The sequence below is a fragment of the Trachurus japonicus genome, chromosome 7 (assembly GCF_045865225.1).
Source record: "Trachurus japonicus isolate A0001 chromosome 7, Traja_1.0".
NCBI lineage: Eukaryota > Metazoa > Chordata > Actinopteri > Carangiformes > Carangidae > Trachurus > Trachurus japonicus.
In genome coordinates, this window is record NC_140913.1 from 15,834,203 (window position 1) to 15,860,235 (window position 26,033).

At 42.9% G+C, this 26,033-nt stretch overlaps 4 protein-coding genes and 1 long non-coding RNA gene across 27 annotated transcripts in view; 2 read left to right on the top strand and 3 right to left on the bottom strand.

The window, feature by feature from the left end:
- Positions 1-1,692: 1,692 nt before the first annotated feature.
- On the top strand, positions 1,693-5,388 carry tas1r1 (taste receptor, type 1, member 1). Its single transcript, XM_085783101.1, has 6 exons — positions 1,693-1,889; positions 2,017-2,344; positions 2,425-3,195; positions 3,283-3,501; positions 3,873-3,993; positions 4,463-5,388. Exons 1-6 carry the CDS (start codon positions 1,705-1,707, stop codon positions 5,386-5,388), a joined length of 2,550 nt encoding a protein of 849 aa, XP_085639227.1. The 5' UTR covers positions 1,693-1,704.
- A 3,086-nt stretch (positions 5,389-8,474) lies between these two features.
- On the bottom strand, positions 8,475-9,771 carry her12 (hairy-related 12). Its single transcript, XM_085783102.1, has 2 exons — positions 9,580-9,771; positions 8,475-9,466 (listed from the first exon to the last, which is right to left on the bottom strand). Exons 1-2 carry the CDS (start codon positions 9,646-9,648, stop codon positions 9,050-9,052), a joined length of 486 nt encoding a protein of 161 aa, XP_085639228.1. The 5' UTR covers positions 9,649-9,771; the 3' UTR covers positions 8,475-9,049.
- A 3,666-nt stretch (positions 9,772-13,437) lies between these two features.
- On the bottom strand, positions 13,438-14,998 carry LOC146984435 (transcription factor HES-5-like). The gene is made up of 2 exons (XM_085783103.1): positions 14,723-14,998; positions 13,438-14,604 (listed from the first exon to the last, which is right to left on the bottom strand). The coding sequence occupies exons 1-2, from the start codon at positions 14,981-14,983 to the stop codon at positions 14,146-14,148; spliced, it is 720 nt and encodes a 239-aa protein (XP_085639229.1). The 5' UTR covers positions 14,984-14,998; the 3' UTR covers positions 13,438-14,145.
- Positions 14,999-17,094: 2,096 nt separating this feature from the next.
- Positions 17,095-17,980, top strand: LOC146984436 (uncharacterized). The gene is made up of 2 exons (XR_015036211.1): positions 17,095-17,151; positions 17,727-17,980. It is a non-coding gene; the product is annotated as an uncharacterized LOC146984436 (long non-coding RNA).
- Positions 17,981-19,491: 1,511 nt separating this feature from the next.
- Positions 19,492-26,033, bottom strand: part of ubr4 (ubiquitin protein ligase E3 component n-recognin 4) — a 50,953-nt gene continuing 44,411 nt past the window's right edge. For all 23 annotated transcript variants that reach the window (XM_085781482.1, XM_085781487.1, XM_085781475.1 and 20 more), the window contains 17 exons: positions 25,800-25,880; positions 25,591-25,678; positions 25,242-25,369; positions 25,037-25,144; positions 24,634-24,750; positions 24,316-24,506; positions 23,954-24,127; positions 23,748-23,847; positions 23,405-23,623; positions 23,162-23,275; positions 22,821-22,963; positions 22,562-22,687; positions 22,281-22,475; positions 21,572-21,796; positions 21,202-21,292; positions 20,759-20,921; positions 19,492-20,576 (listed from right to left, as the gene is read on the bottom strand). In XM_085781482.1, the coding sequence (XP_085637608.1) occupies positions 20,512-20,576; positions 20,759-20,921; positions 21,202-21,292; positions 21,572-21,796; positions 22,281-22,475; positions 22,562-22,687; positions 22,821-22,963; positions 23,162-23,275; positions 23,405-23,623; positions 23,748-23,847; positions 23,954-24,127; positions 24,316-24,506; positions 24,634-24,750; positions 25,037-25,144; positions 25,242-25,369; positions 25,591-25,678; positions 25,800-25,880 (2,328 nt within the window). In that variant the 3' untranslated portion in view covers positions 19,492-20,511. The remainder of the gene's footprint in view (positions 20,577-20,758; positions 20,922-21,201; positions 21,293-21,571; positions 21,797-22,280; positions 22,476-22,561; positions 22,688-22,820; positions 22,964-23,161; positions 23,276-23,404; positions 23,624-23,747; positions 23,848-23,953; positions 24,128-24,315; positions 24,507-24,633; positions 24,751-25,036; positions 25,145-25,241; positions 25,370-25,590; positions 25,679-25,799; positions 25,881-26,033) is intronic.

Sequence of the window (26,033 nt, forward strand, 5' to 3'; positions counted from 1 at the left end):
AAATATTTTTTTCATAGGTGATCCTGAGCAGAGAAAGCTATTCTGCTTTAGCTGCTTGACTAATTTATATTGTAGAAAAAATGTCACTCCAGATACACTGAGATCATTCAAGAGTTTTAACCATGATGTGATTAATGTATTTTTTTAAATTAATCAACAATACTTGTTAGTGTATTGTGGAAACATTATAAAAGTGAAAAATAAGACAAATGTGAATGATAGGCTGTTACTATGATCTAACTTTTAAGTTGATATATAGTAGGCCTAGTCAATAATTAATAATTTTGCAATTATGTAATTATAAACAGTTCATATTTCAACAAGATATAAAGTTAATTTTGTTGAGGTGTATCTTCAACAAGAGCAGAGAAGCCGATAAATTGAATAAAAACAAGAGGAGTGCAACCTACAGTAAGACCTATAGATGTTTTTATCTATAGGATCTTTAGGACACTGCAAAACTCAAACTATAGGAGTTTAACTATAACTGCATTGTAGTTCAGATATTTAGTGTCACTGAATCATGTTACTGTTTTACTCTTTCTCTGTTAGTTAAAGTCATAGTTAATTAATTTGATGTTAACATATTCTGACAGACATTTTATTGTTGTTATATGTTTGAATAGGAAAATAGAACTTACAATAAAAGCTTCAATTACTTCCTCTGTGAAAGCTTGCACTATGCAAATAGCTTTCATTTTTGTTTCTACAAATATGGAAATGTACCTGTCTATTTGCCTCCATAATAATGTGGTTGACAAAATGCACAATATTCCTTTCAAAACAATGGGTTTGTGTTCTTGACTCCAGTGAGTTTCAGGCAAATTATATGTTAGTACAACAGGTGTGTTTAACAAGAAGAGCCTCAAATATCAACCAAAAATGCAAATCTAGCCACACATACAAGCCTTTTCCATTACACACATTATAACCAAGAAGATTGTGTTTCTTTACGGCCTAGGCTACTCCTTGCTGGTGAGACAGCACTGGTCATAGCAGGTATAGGGCACTGTATGAGATGCTGTCATCACTGATGATAATTACAACTGTGAATGAAAAACTGAAGATTCAGAGTGTGAAATTGGACATAAAAAACGTAGCATATCCAATTTAATTTTCTTGAAAGTTCTTATCAGCTGTGTGTGAGGATTCATTATTATGATGTCTGACATTACACAGCATTTAATTTCTCTTAAAATGTATTTAACCAGGTCAGTCCCATGTCTAAATTGTAAAAGCATCTATTAAAAGCATGCTTTTCAATTGTTAAAATGACAAAAAGGGCAATATTGAAGCTGCATTTGGGGATTGTTAAGTTTAACAGTATGAGATGTTGAATTCTTGAAATATGAAAGATTCAGATTTTTCTGTATTAACCATAACTGACTGATAAATCTGTGCTGAAGCAGACTCCAGTCACCAGTTTATGTCACTTGTCAAAGATTAATGGAAAAGCACCAGTCTCTCTTTTCATGGCTTATTACATTTATGCAATTCATTTAAATGGGGGGGAAACTCTACAGTCACACAAACAAATCACCCATATGCAAATATACCTCAGTCAACCAATGCTCCCCAGAATGATGCAAATGTGACTCCCTCATCCCTCCCTGAGTCCTTCCACACTTTTAAAAACAGTGTCTGATCTGTTTTGCAAACCACACGGAGCTCTCACAGCAGCGTGAGGTGGAGACAGTTTTGGAGATGTTGCAGGCTGTGTTTCTCTCCTTGGGCTGGCTGCTTGTGCAGTTCACCGATGGGGAGCTTGATTACTTCTCTCAGGGACAGGGGATGCACCTGCAAGGCAACTTCTCCATTGCTGGGCTCTTTCCTCTCCACTACACAGATGTACAAAATGCTGGTTTCCCTGCTCTTGGTCCATGTAATGAGTGAGTTTTACTGATTGTTTTTTTTATTCTCCAGCACACTGTGGCTTTATGTATTATTGTAGATATTTGCTTTATTTATCCCCTTGTGGACGGATGAATTTCTCTTTTCTTGTGTTACCATATCTAGAGGCAGACCCAACAAACATGGCTTTCACCTGTTGCAAGCCATGAGGTTTGCTGTGGAGGAAATCAACAACAGCAGCACACCGCAACCTCTCTTACCAGGAGTAAAGCTGGGCTACCAGCTGTACGACATCTGCTCAGTGCCCGCTAGTGTCCTGGCCACACTGGACCTGCTGGCACAACAGAGCCAGGGCCCCTCGGAGCCCGGCACAGAGGAGGACTCAGAGAGAGATGGTGGTAACAGCCAAAGAGCTGTGGCTGTGATTGGGCCGGACAGCAGCAGCAAAAGTTTCACCCCTGCTTCATTACTCGGGGCCTATCTCATACCACAAGTGAGTTCTGTTGAGTTTCAGTCATTGCTTTTAGAATATGACCTACAAGAGTTCCTCACTTCCTCTTTGTCTCATTGTAGATCTCTTATGAAGCCTCAAATGAACTGCTGAGCAACAAGTTTCTCTATCCAAGCTTTTTCCGTACAATTCCAAGCGACAAGAACCAGGTTGCAGCCATGATCCAGCTTTTAGTTCATTTTAACTGGACCTGGATCGCTCTTTTAGGCAGTGACAACTCCTACGGCCTACAGGGCATGCAAAGTCTTTCCCAGCAAGCACCTCACCACGGCATCTGTATCGCCTACCAAGGAGTCATCCGTTCACTCAAACCTGAAACAGTCCAGACCATGAGGAACATGGTGGACAGCATACTGAAGACCAAAGTCAACACCATCGTAGTTTTCTCCAGCAAATCCAAACTCAGTGGCTTCTTCCCATTTGTTGTTGAGCGCAAAGTGATGAATAAAGTGTGGATTGGGACAGAGGACTGGTCAGTATCAACTGTTATATCGGGGATACCTGGCATCCACACAATTGGCACCGTGCTTGGTGTGTCCATTAAATCGTTGACTGTTCCAGGTTTTGAGGACTTTGAGAGAAGGGTAGTTCAGGCTTCACTGGAGCAGAGTGACACCAAGAAAGTCTCCAACAGTTCCACAAACCCAGGCAATGACTGCGTACAGTCCACAGACCTGTACAGCCTTGCCAGGAACAACTTCTCACTGGAGAAATATGACATCACCTCTTCCTTCAACGTGTACAAGGCGGTGTACGCTGTGGCTCACGCTCTGCACCAAGCGCTTGGCTGCGATTCTGGAGCGTGTCAGAGGAGGAGGGTGCACCCATGGGAGGTGAGCAAAAATGAAAATACTGTATGAAGGAAAATCTCTCATAACCACATGTCTTTAAGCTGCGATGCCTTCTCTCTCCTCTCACAGCTTTTCCAGCAGCTCAAGCAGGTGCAATTCTCTCTGGGCAACACTTCTGTGTACTTTGACTCCAACGGTGACCCACCCACAGGATATGACATCATCTCCTGGGTTTGGAGGGGGACTGACTGGTCCCTCAGGGTGGTGGGCTCCTTCAGCCCAGATCCCATTACCCTGACAATTCATGATGATCAGATTGAGTGGCATGACACTGAAGAGTTAATAAAAGTAAGACAAAAGGGGAATACTTGTTATTGCATTGTTTGTATTGAAAATTATACAATTCTGAAAATGTAAAAAAAACTTGTATGTGCTTCTCTGTGATTGGCCACGTCTTAACTCTGTACATGATGTCACCACTTATAACTAGACATACATAACAACAGTGTTATTGTATTAATATTATTATTATTCAGTGTTCTTTATTCCTTTCATTTATGTCTGCAGCAGCAGTACTGGAAAGTTTCCCATTGTAGGACTATGAATTAATCTTATCGTATCTTATTTTATCTGGAGATTTTGATCTCAGTGAGATTACCTGGTTAAATGTAGGTTATTTAACCTTTAACCTTTTTTCAAACTGTGTTGCTTGCTTGAAGGTGCCGCTGTCCATTTGCTCTCCTCCCTGCCCGAGGGGCGAGAAGAAGCTGCTGATTGGGCAACACACCTGCTGCTTCGACTGCCAGGCTTGTCCAGAGGCTACATTCCTCAACATAAGTGGTATCATAATGATAAAGAACATTTCAAAGGCCAGAAAAATATCTGAATAATATCATAAGGTACCTCCAGGTGCTCCAGCTTCTTCCCACAGTCCAAACACATGCACACCTGGTTGACTAGCAACTCTAAATTGCCCATTGGTGTGAATGTGAGTGTGTGAGGTTGATCATCTCTATATCTCAGGCCTGTGGTAGACTGGTGGACTGTCCAGGATGTACCCCACCCTCCTCTGTCAGTTGGGACTGGCTCCACCCCCCACTCCCCCCAGCCCGGCTTCAAAGCAGTATTTTACATCTGTTGTGTATGAGATTGACCAGCAGGTGGTGCACTAATTCCATTGTATGTGCTGATTCAGGGGGCAAACTGACTCCATATCCCTAAATCTGTCTGTCACAATACTGTCCCAGTGCCTGTCAACAACATTTCAACATCATCTAAAACATGAGCATGTGCTTTTTTTTCTCCTCAGAGCCCACTACTTGTCAGCCATGTCTGCCAGAGCAGTGGGCACCTCCAAGCAGCGAGCTGTGCCTGAACAGGACCGTCCTGCTCCTGGCCTGGGACGCCCCCCTCTCTATTGCCCTGCTCTTCTTTCTGGCCACCTGTCTTCTCATGACCTGCAGCTCTGCAGTAATTCTCCTGCTCAACCTGAACACGCCTGTGGCCAAGTCTGCTGGAGGCCGCACCTGCCTCCTGATGCTGGCAGCCCTGACTGCCGCTGCTATGAGCTCTTTGTGCCACTTTGGCAGGCCATCTCCTCTGGCCTGTATCCTCAAGCAGCCTCTATTCATCTTCAGCTTCAATGTGTGCCTGGCTTGCATCACTGTGCGCTCCCTCCAGGTTGTCTGCATTTTTAAATTTGCATCCAAGCTGCCGCCGGCCTATGACAAGTGGGCCAAAAAACACGGGCCGGAGTTTACCATTCTCCTGCTGTCTGGCACTATATTGTTCATTTCTGTGCTCCGTGTGGCCCTCAATCCCCCCCAGCCGTCCCAAGACCTCGACTTCTACAAGGACAGCATTGTCCTAGAGTGCAGTAACACCCTCTCACCCGGCGCGTGGCTCGAGCTAGCTTATGTCTCCCTGCTCAGTGTCCTCTGCTTTTCTTTCAGCTACATGGGAAAAGACCTGCCGGCAAACTACAACGAGGCTAAGTGCATCACCTTCAGCCTCATGGTGTACATGATCTCCTGGATAAGCTTCTTTACCTTATACCTCATCAGCAGAGGCCCATTCACCATCGCCGCACAAGTGTTTGCAATCCTCTTCAGTGTCCTGGCCTTTCTCGGGGGCTACTTCCTGCCCAAAGTTTATATCATTGTGCTGAAACCACAAATGAACACGACTGCCCATTTCCAGAACTGCATTCAAATGTACACCATGAGCAAACAGTGAAGCAGCGTAATGAGCAGTAGATGAAGAGCAGCTACAGATCATCAATACTGGCTTTAAACATTTAAGTACTTATGATCTAGGCCAGGGGTTCTCAATTAGTCTCACTCTGGGACCCACATTTTCCCATGGTCATTTGCTCTTTATTGAGCAAAGTGCATTTCAGGGCACATGAATGAAACTGAGGAGGACCACGACAACTGCATGTACGGAAGTGAATAAAAAAATATCAAACTGCACAAAATGGAGACCAACAAAATTATATATTTGACTTCTCATGCATCTCTGCATTCAGAGCATATTCACAAAAGTGAATAAATATCAAATTGCACAAAATAAAGACCCACAAAACAAAACAAGATTCACTGCATTCAGGCCACATTAATAAGAAACTGATATCTTTGCATTCAGAGCAAATAATAAGAAACTGAGGAGGACCATTACAACTGCATGTGTTCAACATCAGATGTGAATTAAATATTATTTACTTTTTTGACCAGCTGTCCGCGACCCACTTTTGGGTCCCGACCCACCAGTTGAGAACCACTGATCTAGACTTCTCAAATTTGAAATTCAAATTTGCCTCATGTGTAGTTAGTTGATTTATCTTTTATTATCATTATTATTATTAATTTTGGAGCAATAAGTGCCTTAATGATTAAAATGTGCTGTGATGTAGGTCACTAAATCTTTAAATATAGAGCCCCTTGCTGGATGTAGTATAACTGAAACTGTCAGTGTCAGAAGACCGTTTATTCTTAGAGGGTGTAATTTGTTTCAGAAGATTTGTGAACATTGTAGAAAAGAGAAACTACTCTTGGAGATTATATCATTAAAATTGTTGGAGTTTTGGAGAAAAATAAAACATTGTCATATGTAAGCATTTTTCTTTTTTACATTTCAATATTTTTGGGACCTGTAACGTTTTTATAGTTTGTTCATGTCAGCAAGTGACGGTCACAGGGATTCAACAAGTGGCAAGTTTCACATTGCATATAAAATAAAGTCTCAGCCTGCCTTTTAGTTAGCTGGCACACACACACACACACACACACAGAACTGCTGCTTGGCTGTTGTTTGAGAGGAGAGATGAGAAGGCCTTTTGTGACTGAGAGGTCAGTGCTATTGACCAGTAGATGTGTGAGTAGAGTCCAAGCTTGGCTTTCCCACAGTCTCTCTGTCCACTCACAGCTTAATACCCTCTGTCAACAATTGAAGTGTGCCATGGGTGAACAAGCAGGGGTTTTATTGTCAGCAATCCAAGCACTGGGACGAGGTGCTGTTAGTAAGCTCTCATTTCACAAGCTTTTTGATCTAATGACTTTTGGAAAATTAAAGCCTATAAATCATTATTTCATGTTTATGTTTCATCTCAAGCCAGCTCACACTTTTCTTGATTTGTATTAGTTAGAAGCAGAGATTATCTTTGCCTGCTTCAGTGAGAACGTATCATTCAACTATCTGTGGAGGTCTAATCCTATTCTCATTAACTAATCACCATAAACCTGCAGGCTCAGCAGAGAGGGGTTTGTTTTCATCATCAGTTTCTAAATAGTATCTATTTACATTCTTACTGCTATTTATAAGATGGTTATGTATCACATCTTTGGCAGAGAAAGGAACAACACCTTCAAAACCCAGAAATTCCCAATCATTCCACTCAAGTAGATGTGTTGCAACAATATTCAATGACTTGGTAATTAACTGCCTTTTCCCTGAATGCCACCAATGCAATAAATCTTATCTTAAATTGTACAAATGGGTGCACATCAGGAGTTGCATGTATTACCCTGTGTCGCTGGTGTGTGAGATAAGCCACAGAACGTGATTAGAAACTGACACTCATCTCCACTCTGATCTGTATCTGGGGAATGGTTTTATCTCTACTGGTCAGCTTGTGATTGCTTGAGTTATTGATGTGTGTCCCATTATTTAGACGCCTCAGCCCTGCCTGAGTCACATGGCTTTGTTATGCTAATCTTTCCAAATCAATTTCAGAGCAGATTCTCCAAATGTAACAGACCATATGGTGTCTTCTTCCTGATGTAGGTGCTCACATCACCTGCACAGACATGGCTCACTGCTCCACCAACGACTCCCCTATCCATTACAGTAAATCAGGATTTTTCTGACAGGGACAATATCAAAGTGAATAGTAGAAGGGGTTTGCATCAGCTTCTACGGGACAAATGTCTTGAAGCATAGATTTACCTGGCTTTGTCCGTTCACCACTTGAGAAAACCTATTGAAAAAATGTGCAGAGTTTGCATCAACAGTTGCATTGAGCAGCTCAAACAGGAGCCCAACTCCAAACTGGAGGAAGATGACATCCTGGAGACGACAGCCAGCAGCTATAGTCGGGTCTCGACTACAGCCAGGGCTACTCTCACTGCTGGAGGGACTCTGCACTTCCTCTCTGCTGGCTCGTGCACAGAGGCCCCTGTCACTGCTCTGCAAGGCCTCCACCAGCCGCAGCAGCAGCAGCAGCAGCAGCAGCAGCAGCAGAGACCCTGTGTGGAGGCCTTTGTAGGGACTGTCACACAGACACCGAGATCTGAGGGAACATACTCTCTCTCTCAGTGTATGCAGGAAATATATTTCCAGCCTGCTCATTCGTCATATAGTGATATAGTGCTACAGTGATACTGTACTGAAAGGGTTTTTATTATAGTATATGAAGATATGTGAAGTTCTGAGAGGTTATGTCTGTCATGTTACATAGTTGCAAAAAAAAGTCAGTTGTGATTTTAAATACAACCTTTATGTTTGATCTTGCCATATCCAGAAATACTCTGATGACACAGTTATTCTGGTCTGTCTGTCTGTCTCTCTGTCCGTCTGTCTCTGTTTGTCTGTCTGTCTGTCAGTCAGTCAGTCAGTCAGTCAGTCAGTCAGTCAGTCAGTCAGTCAGTCTGTCTGTCTGTCTCTCTGTCTGTCTGTCAGTCTGTCTGTCTGTCTGTCTGTCTGTCTGTCTGTCTGTCTGTCTGTCTGTCTGTCTGTCTGTCTGTCTGTCTGTCTGTCAGTCTGTCTGTCTGTCTGTCTGTCTGTCTGTCTGTCAGTCTATTCAAAGCTCTGAATCAGGAAGCTTGTTTTAACGATTGTTTCTTTTTATTGTTAATTGTCATACAAATGTAAAAAATAAGTTTTAAGAGCCACAATGTAATAGCAAAAAAGCCATATCAATATGTCATTACAACCTCACAAAATGTCAATATGTTCATCCACGTGCACAAACAAACACACACACATCACATCATTCTTATCCATAAAATTTGGCATAGTTAATTCAAACAGAAGAGAAATATTCTCAACATCAGCTGTCAGTAAAACCCAGTATGGCATATACATGTACACATATATACTGTTACATCAAGCAGTCCAACGATAAACTCCACTGGAGTAAACAATCATTTCACTAGATTTGACAAAACCATCATTACTCAAAACAACCCCCAGCTTCAGGAAGAAAAAACAAATATCAGATGTAAATCAACATCATAGCAGGACAATCTTCAAATCAATCAGAGCTTTCGCTTCTACTACCTGTCCATCAATGTGATGAGACAATAAGGAAACCCATCAGAAATGAGCAGGCTGGAAATATATTTCCTACATAGTGAGAGAGAGTAGATTCCCTCAGGTCTCTGTGTCTGTGTGACAGTTTCTACCACGGCCTCCACACGGGCCCTCTGCTGCTGCTGCTGCTGCTGCTGCTGTCCTGCAGCGTGGTGGGCCTGAGGGTGGAGCACACTGGGGAGGAGCTGCTTGCTCTCTGGGTCTGATGGAGCTGCTGCTGCTGCTGGTGGAGGCCTTGCAGAGCAGTGACAGATGCCTCTGTGCTGGAGCCAGCAGAGAGGAAGTGCAGAGAGTCCCTCCAGCAGTGAGAGTAGCCCTGGCTGTAGTCGAGACCCGACTGTAGCTGCTGCCTCAGGAAGCTCACGGTCATCTCCAGGATGTCGGCTTTCTCCAGCTTGGAGTTGGGCTCCTGCTTGTGAAACTCCTTCTCCAGGATGACTTTGAGCTGCTCGATGCAGCTGTTGATGCGATCTCTGCGCATTTTCTCCACTACAGGTTTTCTCAACTGGGGAAATGGACACAGCCAGGTAAGTTTATGCTCCAAGACAGCAATTCACAATCAGAAATTTGTGCTGCAGAGGCTGATGCAAACCCAGTCAAATCCCCTCTACTACTCACTTTGATGTTGTCTCTCTCAGAAATCCTGATGTGGTGGATAGACGAGTAGTTAGTGGAGCAGGGGGCCATGTCTGTGCAGGTGATGTGAGCAGCGTCTTCTTGGTGGCAGTGTGAGCTCTGGTGTCTCTGGAGGAGCTGCTCCTCATTTTATACTGGGAGATTAGCATAACAAAGTCATGTGGCCCAGGCAGGGCTGGGGTTCCCACACTCTGACCAGTGGGACTCCCAGGACAACAACAGAGGAGATGACAATAATTCATAGGGGCATCTATCTGTGCCTGGCCTGTTCCCAAAGATAAGCAACAGGTAATTAACAACTTAATCAAGGCGTAATCAAACAATTCATCAAGAGCTGAGGGTCAGAATTTGACTTTTAAGATGTACAATGATGAATAAAGAGAGATGAACGCCTTCAAAGGTGGTGGTGGTTGTGGTGGTTGTGGGGGTGGGGATGTTGGGGCTGCAATTAAGGAACAAATGCCTCACTGCAGTAAAACAATATAAAGTCAAGGCTTTCATTTTCTCTTCAAAGACGACTGAACCTCCGTCTAGATGCATTTTGGTGCACAAACAGGAGCATCTGAAGACAGAAAGCTGTTGTTGTTTTTTTTCCCAGTGGAACAGGCGATTCTGTCTGGGTTGGATGATATAAAGCACAGAGCAAGTAGAGAGATGTCTTTTTTCCACCTGTTGCTTCTGGAAGTATTTGCTATTTAACCTTGCAGTTTAATGTCAGGACTGATGTGTGAAGCATGGTGGCCCTAAGAGCTCAACACAAGGCAAGTATAGGCAACTTATGAAAGCTCAAACTCAAACATAAATGTACTACAAATTTAGAAAAGACATGCTGCAAAAAATCCTCATACAACTTAAGTGTTTCCAGGGACACAAAAAGAGACACCCGGCTTGGGTGTTCATAATGTCATGATTTACTTATTATTGCTAAAATGTACTGTTAGCTTATTAGCCTTTAGCCAGGTCGATCACTTTTTGTGTCCTCGGAAACACTTGTTGTGTTGTGAGTTTTTGCAACATGTGCTATGCTGTTTTTGAATTTTTAACACATTTGTATCTTTGCATGTGCATCATTGTGACATCGTAGTCTGTGAGGGTTCAGGGCTCAGGTCTCAGGACATTAACCTGCTTTCCTTCATTCAAACAAACAAACAAAAAATGCTGTAAAACGTGCCCTGCAGGTGTTATGCCACAACAGTCTGGAAATGTGTTTTATTTCTCATCACTGAAGCCCTGCATGGCTCTATGCTAACAGACAGGTATTACCGTATATATAATACAAAAGAGCTGTTATTGTTGTTTGTGGTCCCATATTAGTGAGTGAATTCTGCTAAAAAACTGTTGGCACTGCATTCATTAATTATAAGCTCTTGTCTTACGGCCTCTGAGAGTCTGCAGGCCCTGTTCTAAGTGAACTGTGTCAAATTAATGTCAAGTTAATGGCATTAGAGAGGGTTGGCAGTGTGCCTCGCTCTTAGGGCCTCCATCACTGGCTGGCCCCAGATGTGAATCCGGCCTTGTAGGCTCAGTGTGAGTAGCCCCGTCTCCCTAGTTTCCCACCAGTCCCAACATCAGTGTAAATGGCCCTACAAAAGCCATGTTGCTGCTCAATGCTCCACTGGGAATGTTAATTGATCTTTTGTTGAAGGACAAACAGAAACTCTGTGTCTTGGTCCATCTGGGAAAAATCAAGTCAACTGGCTCCACAGCTTGGCACAGAGCAGTCTGTCTGCCTTTGGTCCGTATTGACTTCTTTCATTAAAGCCACAATGCCAAAAGAAGTTGCTCACTTAAAGTTTTAGTTGACTCAAAGAAGTAATGCCACAACAATCCCACTTCATCACTAAGGATCCACTGTTAACATTTTTCACCGTAGACACAGTAAAGATAAACAAGAATGATCTGCAACATGTACAACAAGGACATTAAAAAGTGTTCAATTATTATGGCACAGATCTGGTACCTTGCTTATTAAAACATGAAGTGAAGGTCAAAGGGAGGATGAATAGAAATAGTGTTTATCACAATTGATTTCATACTAGGGACACATAGTTCCCTCCATACTGACATAATTCACGAAATGCATTTTATCATGCATCATCAAACAGCTGCAGACTTGTCTTTCTTGACAACAGCAACACTCCATGATCTCATCTAATAGTGAGTATAAAATATGAATCGGTAAAGTAATGTGTAAATCTCGCAAAATCAGTTTATTCAACAAAGATTTAGCTCTGCAGAACTTACACAGATGAGCAGCACTTGATTTAATGGACCTGGTTTCCTCCCTGTTCTATGAAGCTGAGCAGGTTTCCAACCTGTTGATAGGTTTCACATATGGTGCTTTAATTTTCTGTCAATACACCTGAATCATACTCATTTAACCCAGGTCAGATATAGTGTCTTGCACATGACCTTTTATTTTAAGTACATGTAGATATGTGGGTGAACATCTCTTCTGTAGCATTTGAAAAACACATTAAATTCCAATCTCTGCAGCTACAACCGTGTTTGTCTTTATTATCTGTCCTCATTGTTGACATATTTGTGTGAATCTGTGCCTTCTCTGAAAGTTAATGTGCACCACACGGCTGCTGGGGGTCTTTGTCTACAAGTGTGTGTGAAGACGAGTTCCCCTCCCACCAGTAGCTCTGAATTCCTGCCATAAAGTCTCAGCCATCGCTCACAATTTTGGCGGCACGGAGCGGCTTCCCATCAGCCATCTCTCTGTGAGTGTGGTATCTCCCGTTTCCCACACTCTGTGCCTATTCACTGGTCCCAAGGCAGGAACAATAGAAGTGTGTCTTGTTACACATCACATTAGCTACGGTGTTTGATCTCCTGTTGAAGGGGGGAGGGGAGGCAGCTTCACCCAGACCATCTGGCCTGGCCAACTAGACCCTGAGAAAGTCCCAGGCATGCCACATTCTACACAACTTCTGCGCACACAAATAGTTGTGAAAGACTTTTGTGGCACTTGAGACATAATTCAAGCACTAGACAGCATGCCGCGACCACCGCAACAGAAGTGGGACATGTGACATGAGTGGAGATTTCCAATTCATAGAGACACCTGTGCACCAGGAGGGTCAGATGAAATTAAATGTTAATGATCCATGTGGGAAAAATGCAATGATACATCAGGAAAAAATCCACAACCACCTCCAGTTAAATTAGATGAATAATTAACTCGCTATAATGTTAATTCTGTGATTGAACATAAACATGTTTTGAAATTTATTGAAATAGATTCAGACTTTACAACCAAATTAGTCCAAATAAAATAAAAATCTGATGTGCGCCCATTAATGGCAGCAACACATTTCATTATAAAATCCAAACCCTGTGCATATAGATATTAGATGTTGTCTGCATTCCTTTGCAGAAGTCCTTCTAAATTTCAGTGTTGCTTTTTGCATTATGGTCTCTGTTAATGTCTCATTTATATTCTCGTGTCTTGATTCTTATTCAGCTGTTTACGCTGTTTTCTCACAATTATAAACACACTGACAAGTGAGCGTGCAGAATGGACTTAACTGATCTGACAAACCAGTCATGTGATCATTACCTGAACAAACGACTGCAGGGATGCAAGACACAATAGTGACAGTGCCATTAGTTGAACACTGTACTGATAAACTCTTTGGTGGGACAGGATTTGTGGACTTAGTCCTTCATGCAGCCTCTGTGTCTAAGCTTTGGACAAGATATAAACTCTACCTACTCACTGCTTCAGTCAGATATGAATGGTAAAAAAAAAAGGTATATAAGTAGGTAATAATAATAATGGCAAAACACCAGTGTTTGTTTGTTTGCAAAACTTTACACAAAGTTTTCAATTTATTTGTTTCAAATATTCGAAAGGCAAACTTCTCAAGGAAGCAATTCAACAGTTTCTTTTAACAAAGATTGATGTCAACATGGAATGTCTTTATAAAAGGTATTCATATGAAGATGAAAAAACATCTATTATAAACATCACAGCTGAACAGTAAAAAGCTACAATTTCAGCAGTAATACTCCTTAGGCCAAATAATGGTTACACATAGTTGCAATAAAGTATAATCATAACATGATTCACACTAAGTGGATCCATGGGATCCATTTATGGGATGTTGTTGAATCATCAGCACCAAGGTGATGAAACATATCAGACAGTGATACATGGTATCAAAGATAAACAGGAGTTTAAACACATCAGTCCAACAGTGTCACAGACACTTAAATAACTCGACCCAATGTGGGTCAGAAAACAAGATATTTCAGTGATGTTTGTAAAACAAACAGAATTCAGGATCTACATTCACACATGAACGATTAACAACAATTAACACAATCACAGAGTGACCACAAGAAATTATAAGTAAGCACAACATGTATACACTTTGTGTACAAAGTCATCTCAGTCCTTCCAAAGGATTACTGGGACATTGAGCCCTTTTTCGCAGCGCTAATAAAACACTCAGACTTCAGTGAGTCCTCAACTTTCTGTCTGTGACGTTCACAGATGTAATTCTCTTCTCTGTGTGTAGAGGTGATGCTGCCTCCATCCTACCAGGGCCTCCACAGGCCACAGCCGGCCTGGCTCACCCCCTTGTTGGGGCTGCCCTGATGGAGAGGAGAGCCGGGAGGCGAGAGGGTGCAGGGACTGTGACTGGTCCTGCTGGACGCCTGCAGGCCCTGGAAGTGGCTGAGCAGCCGTCTGTGGGCCCGGGTCTGGACCTCGCAGTGGCTCAGGAAGCTGACGGCCTCCTGCACACAGCGGGAGTAACCGTCGCTGGCCGTGGTCAGGCCAGAGGTCAAGCTGATCTGCTGCTGCTGCTTCTGCTGCTGCTGCTGCTGCTGCTGCCAGCCACTCAGATAGGACACAGCCATCTCCAAGATGTCTGCCTTCTCCTGCTTGGAGTCAGGCTGCTGTCGGAGGAACTCTGGACCCAGCAGGGACTTCAGCTGCTCGATGCTAGTGTTGATGCGATCTCTGCGCAGCTTTTCCACCATTGGCTTTCTCAGCTGAGGAGAGGGAAGATAGAAAACATTTAGTCCACTTGAACACTGCAAACGTTTACATATTATTTGAACATATTTCAATAAGGGATTTATGAAGAGGCTTTATAGAAAAGATGTTTACCTTATGAGCAGGAGTCAGGTGTTCCTTAGAGTAGTTTGCTTGTCCAAAAACAGTGGGCGCCATAGCTGCAGAGTCAGTGTGTGTCTGCTCAGTTTGAAGAGCCAGTTCAGTCTGAGCTGCCTTCTCCTCTGCCTCCGCCCTGTATTTATACGCCCAAATCTCCATATGAATGTGTGGGTCTTGGGCTTGTTGGAGTTTCTCACAGTCCCCGGGCCAATGAGAGCACTGGGAAGGGCTTTGAGGAACGCAGGGCTGCCACATGCTCAATGAAGTGTTTATGGCCATGGGGACAATGAGTGTGTCTCCGGGGAGCAGGTGGAGGAATAGACTGCGAGAGAAAGAGCCCGGTGTGGAGGGGGTGCAGATGGAGGAGGGGTAGTATAGCTGGGAGACTGACCCAGTGCTTGTGTTGATATGGGAAAGTGGTGACCCCAGAGGGAAGCACGCCGCTGTCTCATGTCATCTCCGCCGCCTCGTAATTGAGCACAAAGTGCCTCCACCGCCAGGCACACGTGGGTGTTACAGAGGGCCAGTCATTAGAAAAGATCTACACGCAGCCACTTCCACCAGTTTGACACCACAGACTCCCCTCATGGAGCCGCGCAACAGTTGAGATGACTCAGAGACCAAGTTTGGAAAAGTTTAGAAGAACCTTCACTCACCAAAACAGTCAACCAATCAAAGGCCAAGTCATTAACCTGCTTATTATTCAGTTAATTACCGCAAGTGTTGCAGAAATATCATTAACTCAAAATTTAAACAATATTGCATCTTTCACATGATTCGCCTGATTTGCTTGTGCTCGTCTCAGTGGTTCAAATAATCAGATTTAACTGTTTACTAATTATCTGACTCTATATAGTTGTGTCCTCATGTCTCAACAGTTGTTTTTGTATGCACAGTGTGATTATTACAGACACATATCATGATGGAACCTGAGAAAATGGGACCCAGGTTTTTTTTTTTATAACATCTAATCCTCCTTTAAAGATTCAGAATGATGATGATGTGGTGTTGTTTCCTGGTGTGTTGCCTTTGAGGAACCACTCTGTCAATATAATCTGATCATCTCCCAAATTATATTTTTAGTGTTATTTCTACTAGATTGTCAAACAATTCTTTATATTCTCTATGAATAAAAAAAGTCAATACTAAGTGGATATTTTTGCCTTCAACAGGACTCAGTGGCCTTTTGAAGTGGAGTCTGTGAACTCTAATGTGATGATACATGAACATGATTGAACTGTCTACTGTAAACATCCAAAAGTGTTAACCCTCCAAGCACATGTTCACACATCAGGAAAACCCCCTCACAAAGACTGACACACTCTCACTCACTTTTCATCCTACCCCACCCACCACACACACACACACACAGCTGGCTGACCTGCCTGCCGCTGGCCACGTCTCTAGTCACACGCTCCATTCCTGCCTGTGTGGAACGTGGGAGCCGCTGTGGTCCTGGGCTTCCCACACTTCAGTGTTAATGACACTGAGGCCGCCTGCACAAAGGAAGTGTGCCCCATCGAACAAAGATTTAGTGACCAACCCCCCCTTCCTCCCTCTCCCAGCACACACACACACACACACCCAGGAAGACAGGGCTGTCAACAGGGCTTCCAGGCACACCATCTGGACAGATCGTACGCTATTGTCAGCCAATCAAGCATGGGAGACGCTCACCGTGAGAATTGGGCAAGGCTGAAATAGAGACAGAAAGTTAAACAAGAAAGGTAGGGTGTGTGTGTGTGTGTGTGTGTGTGGGAAGGAGGGATAATAGTAGGATAGATTGACTGTGAGACAAACATTTAACTCATTAATACGATTTTAGCATAAGAAAGAGGTTTATTAGAAGTTTCAGGAACAATATAAGAAAATATCAAGTATTGTCTGTTGTAAGTCTTTCTCCAGAGGCATTACTTCTACTTCTTGGTGTAAAGCAAATGTTGATTTGTGAACAGTTAGAAAGTGAGGCCATTCACCTTGACACTCAACATATCCATCCACTCTGTTGTCTCGTGGTTACAGAGATGGCGTATATAAGTGAAGGACCTCAGGCAGATGTTGTTCCCCCATGTTCCCACCACATATCACTCCCAGTCCACACAATGATGAGGACATCTCCCTGGTTGTGGCACATCAGCTGAGCAACAAGGGGGCATGCGAAGGGCCCCTCCCAGCTGTTTGTTTGGATTGAGGCCATTGTGCCCCATGAATTCGACTAATTCATTCACATCCTATTGTCATAACGCCGCTTTGTGATTGGCCAAGCAGTGTGAGAACCAGCAACACATTAAATCGATGGGAAAGTTGCTATAAGTATATAAGGGATGGAGCTCTTATTATAACCCTGAACGCCTCTTGTACCAGACCTGGACTGACTGGACGCCATCCCACTTCACATTCGCCATGAGGGATCACCACACAACGTAAGATCACATGGACAAAACAAATCTGTATTTTACAGATATTCATGCTTAATTCTTCTCATTGAAATAGTTTCTCATTCAAAGTCATTCAAGGTTTAGGAACAATTTGGATGTCTGGCTTTTATAAGTATATCATGACGTGAAATTTGACAATACTGTAATACTCTTCAGTACTGATTAAAAGTTATAACTTATTCTGACTTCAAGGTGTTTGAGGTGTTTAAATTGTGTTTGCTTTTCTCAATTGGCTGTTATGTTGTGAGATTTTTTTTTTCTGGGCTCATATTGCATTTCTATTTGCTGTTGACATTTCTTAAATGCTATTTGTTTCTCATATCTGTGAGCACTGCAGATCAAATTAAATGCATTAATCTAATTTGTATTGGAGCATGCAGCAGAAATCTCACAGCTTATTCAAAAAATTTGTGAACACATGAAAAAGTGCCTTCATGCGCTGGTTTCCGATATTGTTTGTCATTATGGTTAAGTAACCCTTTAAATAGTTTTTATGGTCAAGGATTTGTTCACTCTGTCCAAGGGCAATCTCAAATTTTTCCCCACCCTCTCTTCCTCAGCATGTGCAAAGTGATGACTTTGGAGAGGAAATGCACAGACAGAGCAGCGAGGCTCCGCTCTGCCCTGGAGGGTCAGCTCAATGCCGGGGTGTCAAGCTCTGATGTATGGGACAAGACCGTCTCCTTCTTCGCCGTGAAGAAGGCCTTGATTTTCCATAACGGCTACACCAAATCCTCCAGAGAGGCCCTGAGGTTGTTCCCCTCACCTGCGGAGGATGTGGCACCACTGTGCTGCCAGTGACAAGTGGGGACACCGTCAGGAAGATTTCTCAGATAGAAAAAAAAAGGACACAAAATATAAGAGAAAGAAAGTGATGCCTTTTGTTTGTTTGTTTGTTTGTTACTGGAGTGCCTTGAATCATCAGTAAGTGTGAAAAGATTGGAGTTTTACACCAATCAATGACCAAATACACTGTGATTTATTGGTCCACATGGGCCTGAAAATGTGCATTTTATGCCTTAACCTTTAGTAGCCTGCTCCTCGTCACTGGTCACCATAGGGACCATGTTGTGGAGGTTTTATATTCCTTTGTATGAAGGAGAAATGTTTATGCCTATGCATACTTTTTTGTAAATGTATTTGACATTGTAAAATATTTTTTTGTTGTTGTTGTTAAATGTAAAATGTCATGGTTAAAGCCACAAGTAAAGTGTGAAACATGTTTTTATATCAAAGGTGAAAATAAATGTTTTTTGATATTTTCTTCACTGATCGTGTTGGAAATGGTCATTTCCATTTTATTTGGGCCAGTTTACTATGCAAACCACCTGTCGCATCTGAGGATTAATTAATATTGCCCTCTAGTGGCTGTTGAACAGTAACACCTTGAGATAGGATCCACATAGTTACAGCTTTGGCCTTCATGACTCCCCATGATCCCGACACCTCTAAAAAACAAAACAAAAAGTGGATCTCCATGACAAATTTATAAAAGTACAGTGAAATTATGTGGGTCATAATGACTGTGTGAAGTCCAAACGTATAATGGCTTAAACATGTTTACTGAGCCTACTGGGAAGTTTAGCCGACGTTAGTCAAGATCTAGTCAGTTTGTCCTAGAGTCTGTATCAGTTCATCCATGTGAACAAATGGTTACTGACATATTACTTCCATGAGTATGGGATGGACACACAGACGGACAGACAACATGAAGTTCAGTATGGCCACCATCTCTGACTGCAGCCAGCGTAGAGGAATAAAAATGTGGACATGCCATTCAAAATATGGAGACCGAAGAGGGAAAGACCTCATCTGAAAATAAATAACCATAACATTGAATGACTTGAACACCTCATTAACTTGTAGAAACCACGTTTGCTGGACACAGGTGATCCATCCCTGTTATGAGTCTACACAGCACCAGGAACAGAAGAGGTTACCCTGGGTCAGATTTTGAGTTATTACGGCTTTATTAATCATAAGCTAAATTCAAAAAGCAGACATTCAGCAACAGGTGAACACTGTAGCAGCGGGAATAGGCAAATTAACAATAAACTGGGTGAACTCCACACCATGCATTTCACTCTTAAGTACAAGGACACCTTTAAACTGTCTAAGATGAAAAATTGATCAGTTAGTGCAGATAACACTCTGCTGCACTTTGCTCTCCAGGAATCTGCTGTGGGCACTGACACCAGAGTGTTGCCAGAGATTTGTAGGGGGAAAACCAAAACCAAAAATTAAAGAACGCAGAGAGGCCCGAGAAATATAAACAAAGTGTATAGAAGAAAACAAACCAAAAGACAAAACAAAGAAAAAAAGTGGTTAAGGATATAATGTGGGTCTGTTTTATTGTTAATTTAGACAGGTCTGATATTTCATTGCAACAGATGGAATCTTTCACAAGTCCAAAGTTCACTTTGTCAACAAGGCATTGCTTTATGGAATAAAGTAAAACAAACTTTTATTCGTTTTTTTTCCCTCCTTTTGCTCAGAGGTTGATAAAAGAAACCTTACACATACACATTAATCAAATAAACCCTTTTCTGTCCATCACTCAAATTCCAGTTGAACCTACTTAAAGACCAAACAGCAAAAGCCTGGAAGAAAGGAAAGGTTAGCTGGCAACCATGTGACAATGACACCTGCCATGTTTAAAAAGCCCCGACCAAAAAACAAACTTCAACCAAACAAACAAGAAATGAAAACAAGATAAAATCAAATGCCATCCGTAATAGGTGGTAGGTCAAATCCCACATTTTTAGTTACCTTAACATTACACCCCAACACCCCAAGAACAGGATGTAGATGGGGGGGATCATCTGAAAAGCCAAAATGTCCACCCTAAAACACAGGGAGGATGAGTTATTCCAATCAAATTTTTTTTTTTCTCCTTTTCTTTTTTTAAATGTGAATAACCAAATTGAATCAGCCGCTCTCTCTGTGGTAATCTGTGACGTCACAATGGTGAAGCTTCAGGTGAACTGGTAGGAGCTGTTGTGAACCAGAAAATACACAGAATCTTTTGTAGAGTCCCAGAAAGTCTTGTCTCAACCTCGGTGAGAAACTGAGTCACGTCCTCAACTATACACTGAAGCAGAATCAGCGGACAACATGGAAAACTCAGTTTAGTTAGATGTGGCCAGATGTGGATGATGTTTACAGACTACACTTAGATTCTGCTTTAAGTTGTTATGTCATATGGGAGAGGGAGGTGAGCAGGAAGCATGGCGTTTACTTTGTGTGTGTCAGTGTGTCACAGGACATTTCTTTCAGTTGGTAGGTGTCCAAACGTTATTTTGCAGGGCTGTTGTGTGTTGGAGGGGTGTGGGCTGAAGGTGGCCTTCAGGGCAAAGAGTTCAACAAATCCTGCAGGAAGAGGTCAGGGTCTGGTACTTCAGAGAGGAGACCTGGAGAGGAAAAGACGACAGAAAGCCACAGTTTAGTGCCAAGACAAAACGTTCAGAGTTGAGCAAAAGCCACAGCTCTGTCAGTTGGGTTGTTTTAAAAACGTATTCAGATCTGAAGTGGACTCTTTGAAACATGACGATTCGGCAGTCACTGAATCAACCAGATGTGTGTGTATACTGACCTACAACATCGAAGAACTCTGACAAGGACTCTGCGGGCATGAGTTCATCCTGGAAGGCCCTGAGCACACGCTCTGAGGCCTCGTAGATGGGCATGTCATTGTGACGGACATATTCTGCCAGCGAGAAGGACCAGCCCCCCTCAGTGTTGCTCGTGGGTACTTTCTGTGGGGCCGAACAGCAGAGAGGAGAAAGGTGTTGGTGGCAGTAAAGCATCTATAGAAAAAGCCAAGAAACAGCGCTGTCCCACTGACATCACATATCCTCGGCCGTTTGTACATTTCTAAACACACAAAATCCAAACATGTCAAAGATCAGACTCAAATTCTGTTTGACATTGATCAGTGCTCAACGGCCTAAAGCAGGTGAAGTAAATACAGCAGAATATCACTGTTTGTGGCATCAATATACAGTACATAGTACATTTCATCTTTTACACATTTACCCTGAACATGTCGTAGACCAGATCCACCAGGCCCCAGAAGAGAAGAGGCGAGCGATAGACTGCATATTCCTTTGGTGCTTTGTCTGTAAGTCTGATGACAGGACAAAGGGGAAAGATGAGGATATTGAGATGAACTATGATTAAAGCATGATGTTAAAATGAAACTCTAAAATGAAGAACACAGAATTAAGCTTTTTTTCTTTTTCTTTTAACTCTTAAGTAAACTACAGCACACTAAACCATCTGCAAACTGTAAACTATAAACAGTGGCTTCAGACATATCCTCTTTTGGTGACTTCCCTTAAACCCCACCCTACAAAGTTATCATTTCATGTTGCCCCATGTCCAGCTTAGGGGAAACTCCACGTACTTGTTGGCACAGACGGCCGAGACCTTGCGGGCATGTGCAGTGACCAGAAGTCTTCGTAGGAAGTAGAGACGCGTGTTCCTCCAGCGTTCAGGCGGCATGATGTGCATGGCCAGGATGGTGAAATAGTGCGGTCCTTCCACCTCGTATGAGCCCTCCACCCATTTCTCACACGGCTGCTCCTGGAAACTCTGCAGGTTCTTCTCCTCCCGAGACGTAGCCCTTGTTCTGCAGAGACAGTTTGCACCAGAAAGTGAGATAAGTGTAGGAAATACACATGACTTGAATGACGGTCATGTGGGGTGACGCCTCTAGGTTACTGCAAAGTGTGATTTCTTTCATAAAACATTTAAATGTATATCTTTTTCATGTCTGTGTCAGATTCAGCCTTGACATAGGGCAAGATCTACCTGCTGTTGCAGTTTTTATGTGAGCGTCAATGTGGATTTTATGGCTTTTATGTGAGATTGTTTAATGTGGGTTTTTACGTTGGTGTTTGTATGTCTAACTGTTCGGAGCCCAAACTGATGACAATTTTCTGTCCTTGTGATAGACAATAAAGCTTTTTGAATTGAATTGAAACTATAAAAAAAGTTTTTGAGTAATGGTGCTGGTACAGGCCACAGCCGCCTAGCTCATGCCACACATGAAGCATGTTCCTCGCCTGATGAGTAATTTCCACACAACTGTTTTACGTCATCAATGTACGTACGTGTTGAGGACATAGAGCACGGTGTGGATGATGTAGGGGATGAGGTGGATGTTGCTCTCCCGGCCTCCTCCTCCTGTGTCCACACTGAACGACTGTTCGGTAGCAAAGCGGAGGAAAAGCAGTTTGGTGTCGTGGATGTTGAGCTGGTAGGTGGGCTCCCGCTGGCCTGTGCACTCCTGCAGATATGTGTTGTGCCTGTGCAGGGGAGAGAAATCCAGGCTCATTAATTGTGTGCCATGTAAGGAATCTCTGATAACTGTGTGTATCAATGGTGATTTTACCTTGCTAAGCATGTAGCAAATGCTGATTCTGGGACATGTGGCCCCCACACAGGAAGCAGTCCATTGCACTTGGTGTTAGCATTCTGGAGAGCAGCACTGTCCCACTCCTCTCGCCCGCGGGCCAGCCTAACCAATGGGGAAAAGAAAGAAAGAAAAATACAAAGCTCAGATTGCACTAAATTAAACTTGTATTACAAAAATGTGAAGATTTCTTGAGCACTCTTCACATCAGCAGGTTCATGATGGTGTTTGTTGTTACCTGACAGCTGCCAGATGGCAGTCGTAGTGGACTATGTTAAAGTGCGACACAGTGCTGTAGCCCTGCTGCTTGCGTGGCTTGTTTTCAAAATCCTCCAAGGCCACACGCTTTGTGAAAGTGTAAATTCCCAGGACTTTGGTTGGCTAAATTAAGAGACAGGTGGAAACATGACAAGTCAGTTCAATATGAAAGGAGGCTCCCACATCCTTGAGTTTTACACTGCTGACTGCTATCATCAGCGGATGATACACAGGGAAAACCGTGTAAGACAACAACCAAATCAACTCCACTGAGGGTTGTTTATGATCTTATCCATTCATGATCCCTGATGTGTCCTTTACCTGGAACTTGTAACCTTCTCTACAGATACAGCAGGTCAGGCCCGGCTCCTCTATCAACTCCTCCATTTGCTTTAACAGTGAAGTCTTAGTCACCACCTGCCCCTTCTCATTGGTCTGAAAGGCAAAAATCAACAGTAACATGTTTATGATGGGATGAAATAAAGTGAGAGAGGCAGAATCACAAATGAAGAATGTTTAAAGAAAGCAAAAAGAAAAGGAGAAAATAAAAGAGGAGATGCATACGGTCATGCCCAGTGTTCCCAGGGCCTTCTGCCTCATGGCCATGGCCATACGTTTCTTCTCAGCTCTGGTCTCCCTACGCGCCGCTTCAATCTTGAGGTTGACGTCACTGTGCTCCCTCAGGGCCTCCAGGAGGTTCTCTGCCAGCGTGCCGATGCCTTCGTCACTGGATACCTGCTCCAGCTTATGCAAGTTGGTTATTGAGTCTGTGCCTATCAGCACCTGGACAGAAACCAAAACACCCGGTCATGTTAGGCGAGGACCTTCATTTGCTTGTGAGAGAATTGTTGGTGCCAACTGCTGTGTAGAGCTCCAACAGAGTTTTTTTGTTGCAAGTTTTTAGTACCTGTGTGGGAGGATGCTGGGTAGCCAAACCACGAAGCAATCTGAGAATAAAGGGTAGAGCTGGTCTGGAGAGGAACTTCTTCCACACATCTGCATCCAGACTGAAGGGTTTTTAGAAAAGAAACAAAGACATTATATTGTGTCAACAGTTTTGACTGATTTTCTTTTCTTTTTCTTTAAGACACTTGAAGCCTTGAGACAACCTACTTTTTGGCATTTGGGATATGTTTCTTCATGTAGTCCAGTGCACTCTGTGTGATTCCCTTTTGGAGAATGAGATCTTTCAGCTGATGGCCATTGCTGTTATTTTTGATACCAGCAGCGATTTTACAGAAGCAATCCAAAAACACTTTGTCATCTGCACTGTGTTCCTCGTCGTACCTTAGAAAGCAAAGGAGAAGGTACGGATTTAGCAAACTTTAGTATCCAAAGACTCAACAGCCTCATTTGCTTGATGATGTTACAATGATTGGCTGACAGTTTTTCTCTTTATTCGAATAATTGAACACTGCCAATTTTGAATGCTTGCTACATTGCTTATTTGTGAGTAAAATCTAAGTGATGCCCACTTGTCAAAGCTGCAACATGGTTTGAAGCGTTCCACCAGGATCCTCATCTTCTCCAGTTCACCAAAGGACAAGTACGGGATGATGCGCAGCAGGCCCTGGAGAACGCTGGGGTTGGAGCGCACAAACGGGGTGTTGATTTGGTCTAGCAACATGACCAGCTGGTCTTTGTCTCCTGTCAGCAGCAGGTTCCCCTTCGAAAGACAAACCAGATCCCATTTTAATCAAATAATAAAAGTCTCTGGTTTTGGTGATATTATGGTTCCTTCAGTACTCCTCTACGTCTCCACTCAGAGGGTTGAATGTACGTGACATTCTTACCTTGTCCTCTGAAATCTCTGCATTGGCTTCGTCCAGAATGATCTCCATGATGCTCAGCACTTGTTCTGCTATGGAGGCTCCACCGCTGTCTTTGCTCTCCTGCTCTGCCACTAAAGCCTGAAGTAAGAGTAAACTAAATCAGCTTAACAAAAGAACTGATGAACTGCATCACAACATCGTGGCTAAGACTGAATTTTTAATTGTTAGAATTTTCTATCTTCTCCCCCATGAGTCAGACAACAGAAGACAGCGTCACCCTGTCCCTGCATTCATACATTCAAACATACAGCCCCCCCCCCCCCTGCACCTATTCCCACTTAAAGCAAATGAAAATACAGGTCTTAGAAATGACTTCCCTTCATGGGACATGAGACCATCTGCAGACCAACACTATTAGACTCACCAGATTCAGAGTCCCCAGCATGACGTTGAGTGTGTTCATTTCTGGTTTGACCAGCTGCTGCCTGTTGATCTTCACCTTCACACAGTAACTGAACAACTTGAGTAAAACCTGTGAGGAACATGAATACACACATTTAGAAGGCCATAGAATAACGATTGCAATCTTATCTTAAAGGGCATCTGGCACAAAACAAAGGTTGGCTCACAGTGAGCAGGTGTCTTCCTTGTTTGAAATCTTTGATTCCAGACAGACGGTTGAGCATACACTCCAGTCCTCCGCACTGTGCCATGACTCCTGCCATCTTGTACACCTCCTCATCATCCTCCTCCTCATCTGTTAAAAGACAACACTCATTAAAGACAGTACGTTTTTTTTTTTTACTCCCCCAGGAATATACTGACTACAGGTAAATGTTCAGAAAGAGCTAAATGACTCTAGTAGTAGCTCAACTAACAGCTGAAAGACATACAAATTACATTACATCAAAACATGCGGTTACAAGTTATACTTGACTCAGAATTGTGAACATCAAGTAAATCAATAGTAAATCAAACCTGTGGTTGAATCCAGAGACTCTATGAACTCCTCAGTGGCATCTCCCAGCAAACCTCTCATTCGATAGATGATTCTCATTGGCTCACCCTTGAAAAACAAAGTCAGCAGGCTCTGTGACTAACGTTTATCACTTTATTGCACTGCAATTTAATGACAATATAGTTAAAGATTCACACACCCATTTATCAAAAGCTACTAGGACACTCACCTCATTTGTTGGGCACCACACTTTCTTGTAGACCTCAGCCACTGACAAATCCAGGCTAATGATTTTGTTGTTTACCAGAAGCTAAAAGGAACAGGAAGGCATCACATCAACGTCAGCCAGCTTTTACAATTACACAGGAAACACTTTGTACAGTTTCGTACGGTGTGGAAATAAAAACTTAATGTTGGAGGATGAATGTGTAATAGGAGGAAAATAAAAAACAAATGTGGCTTA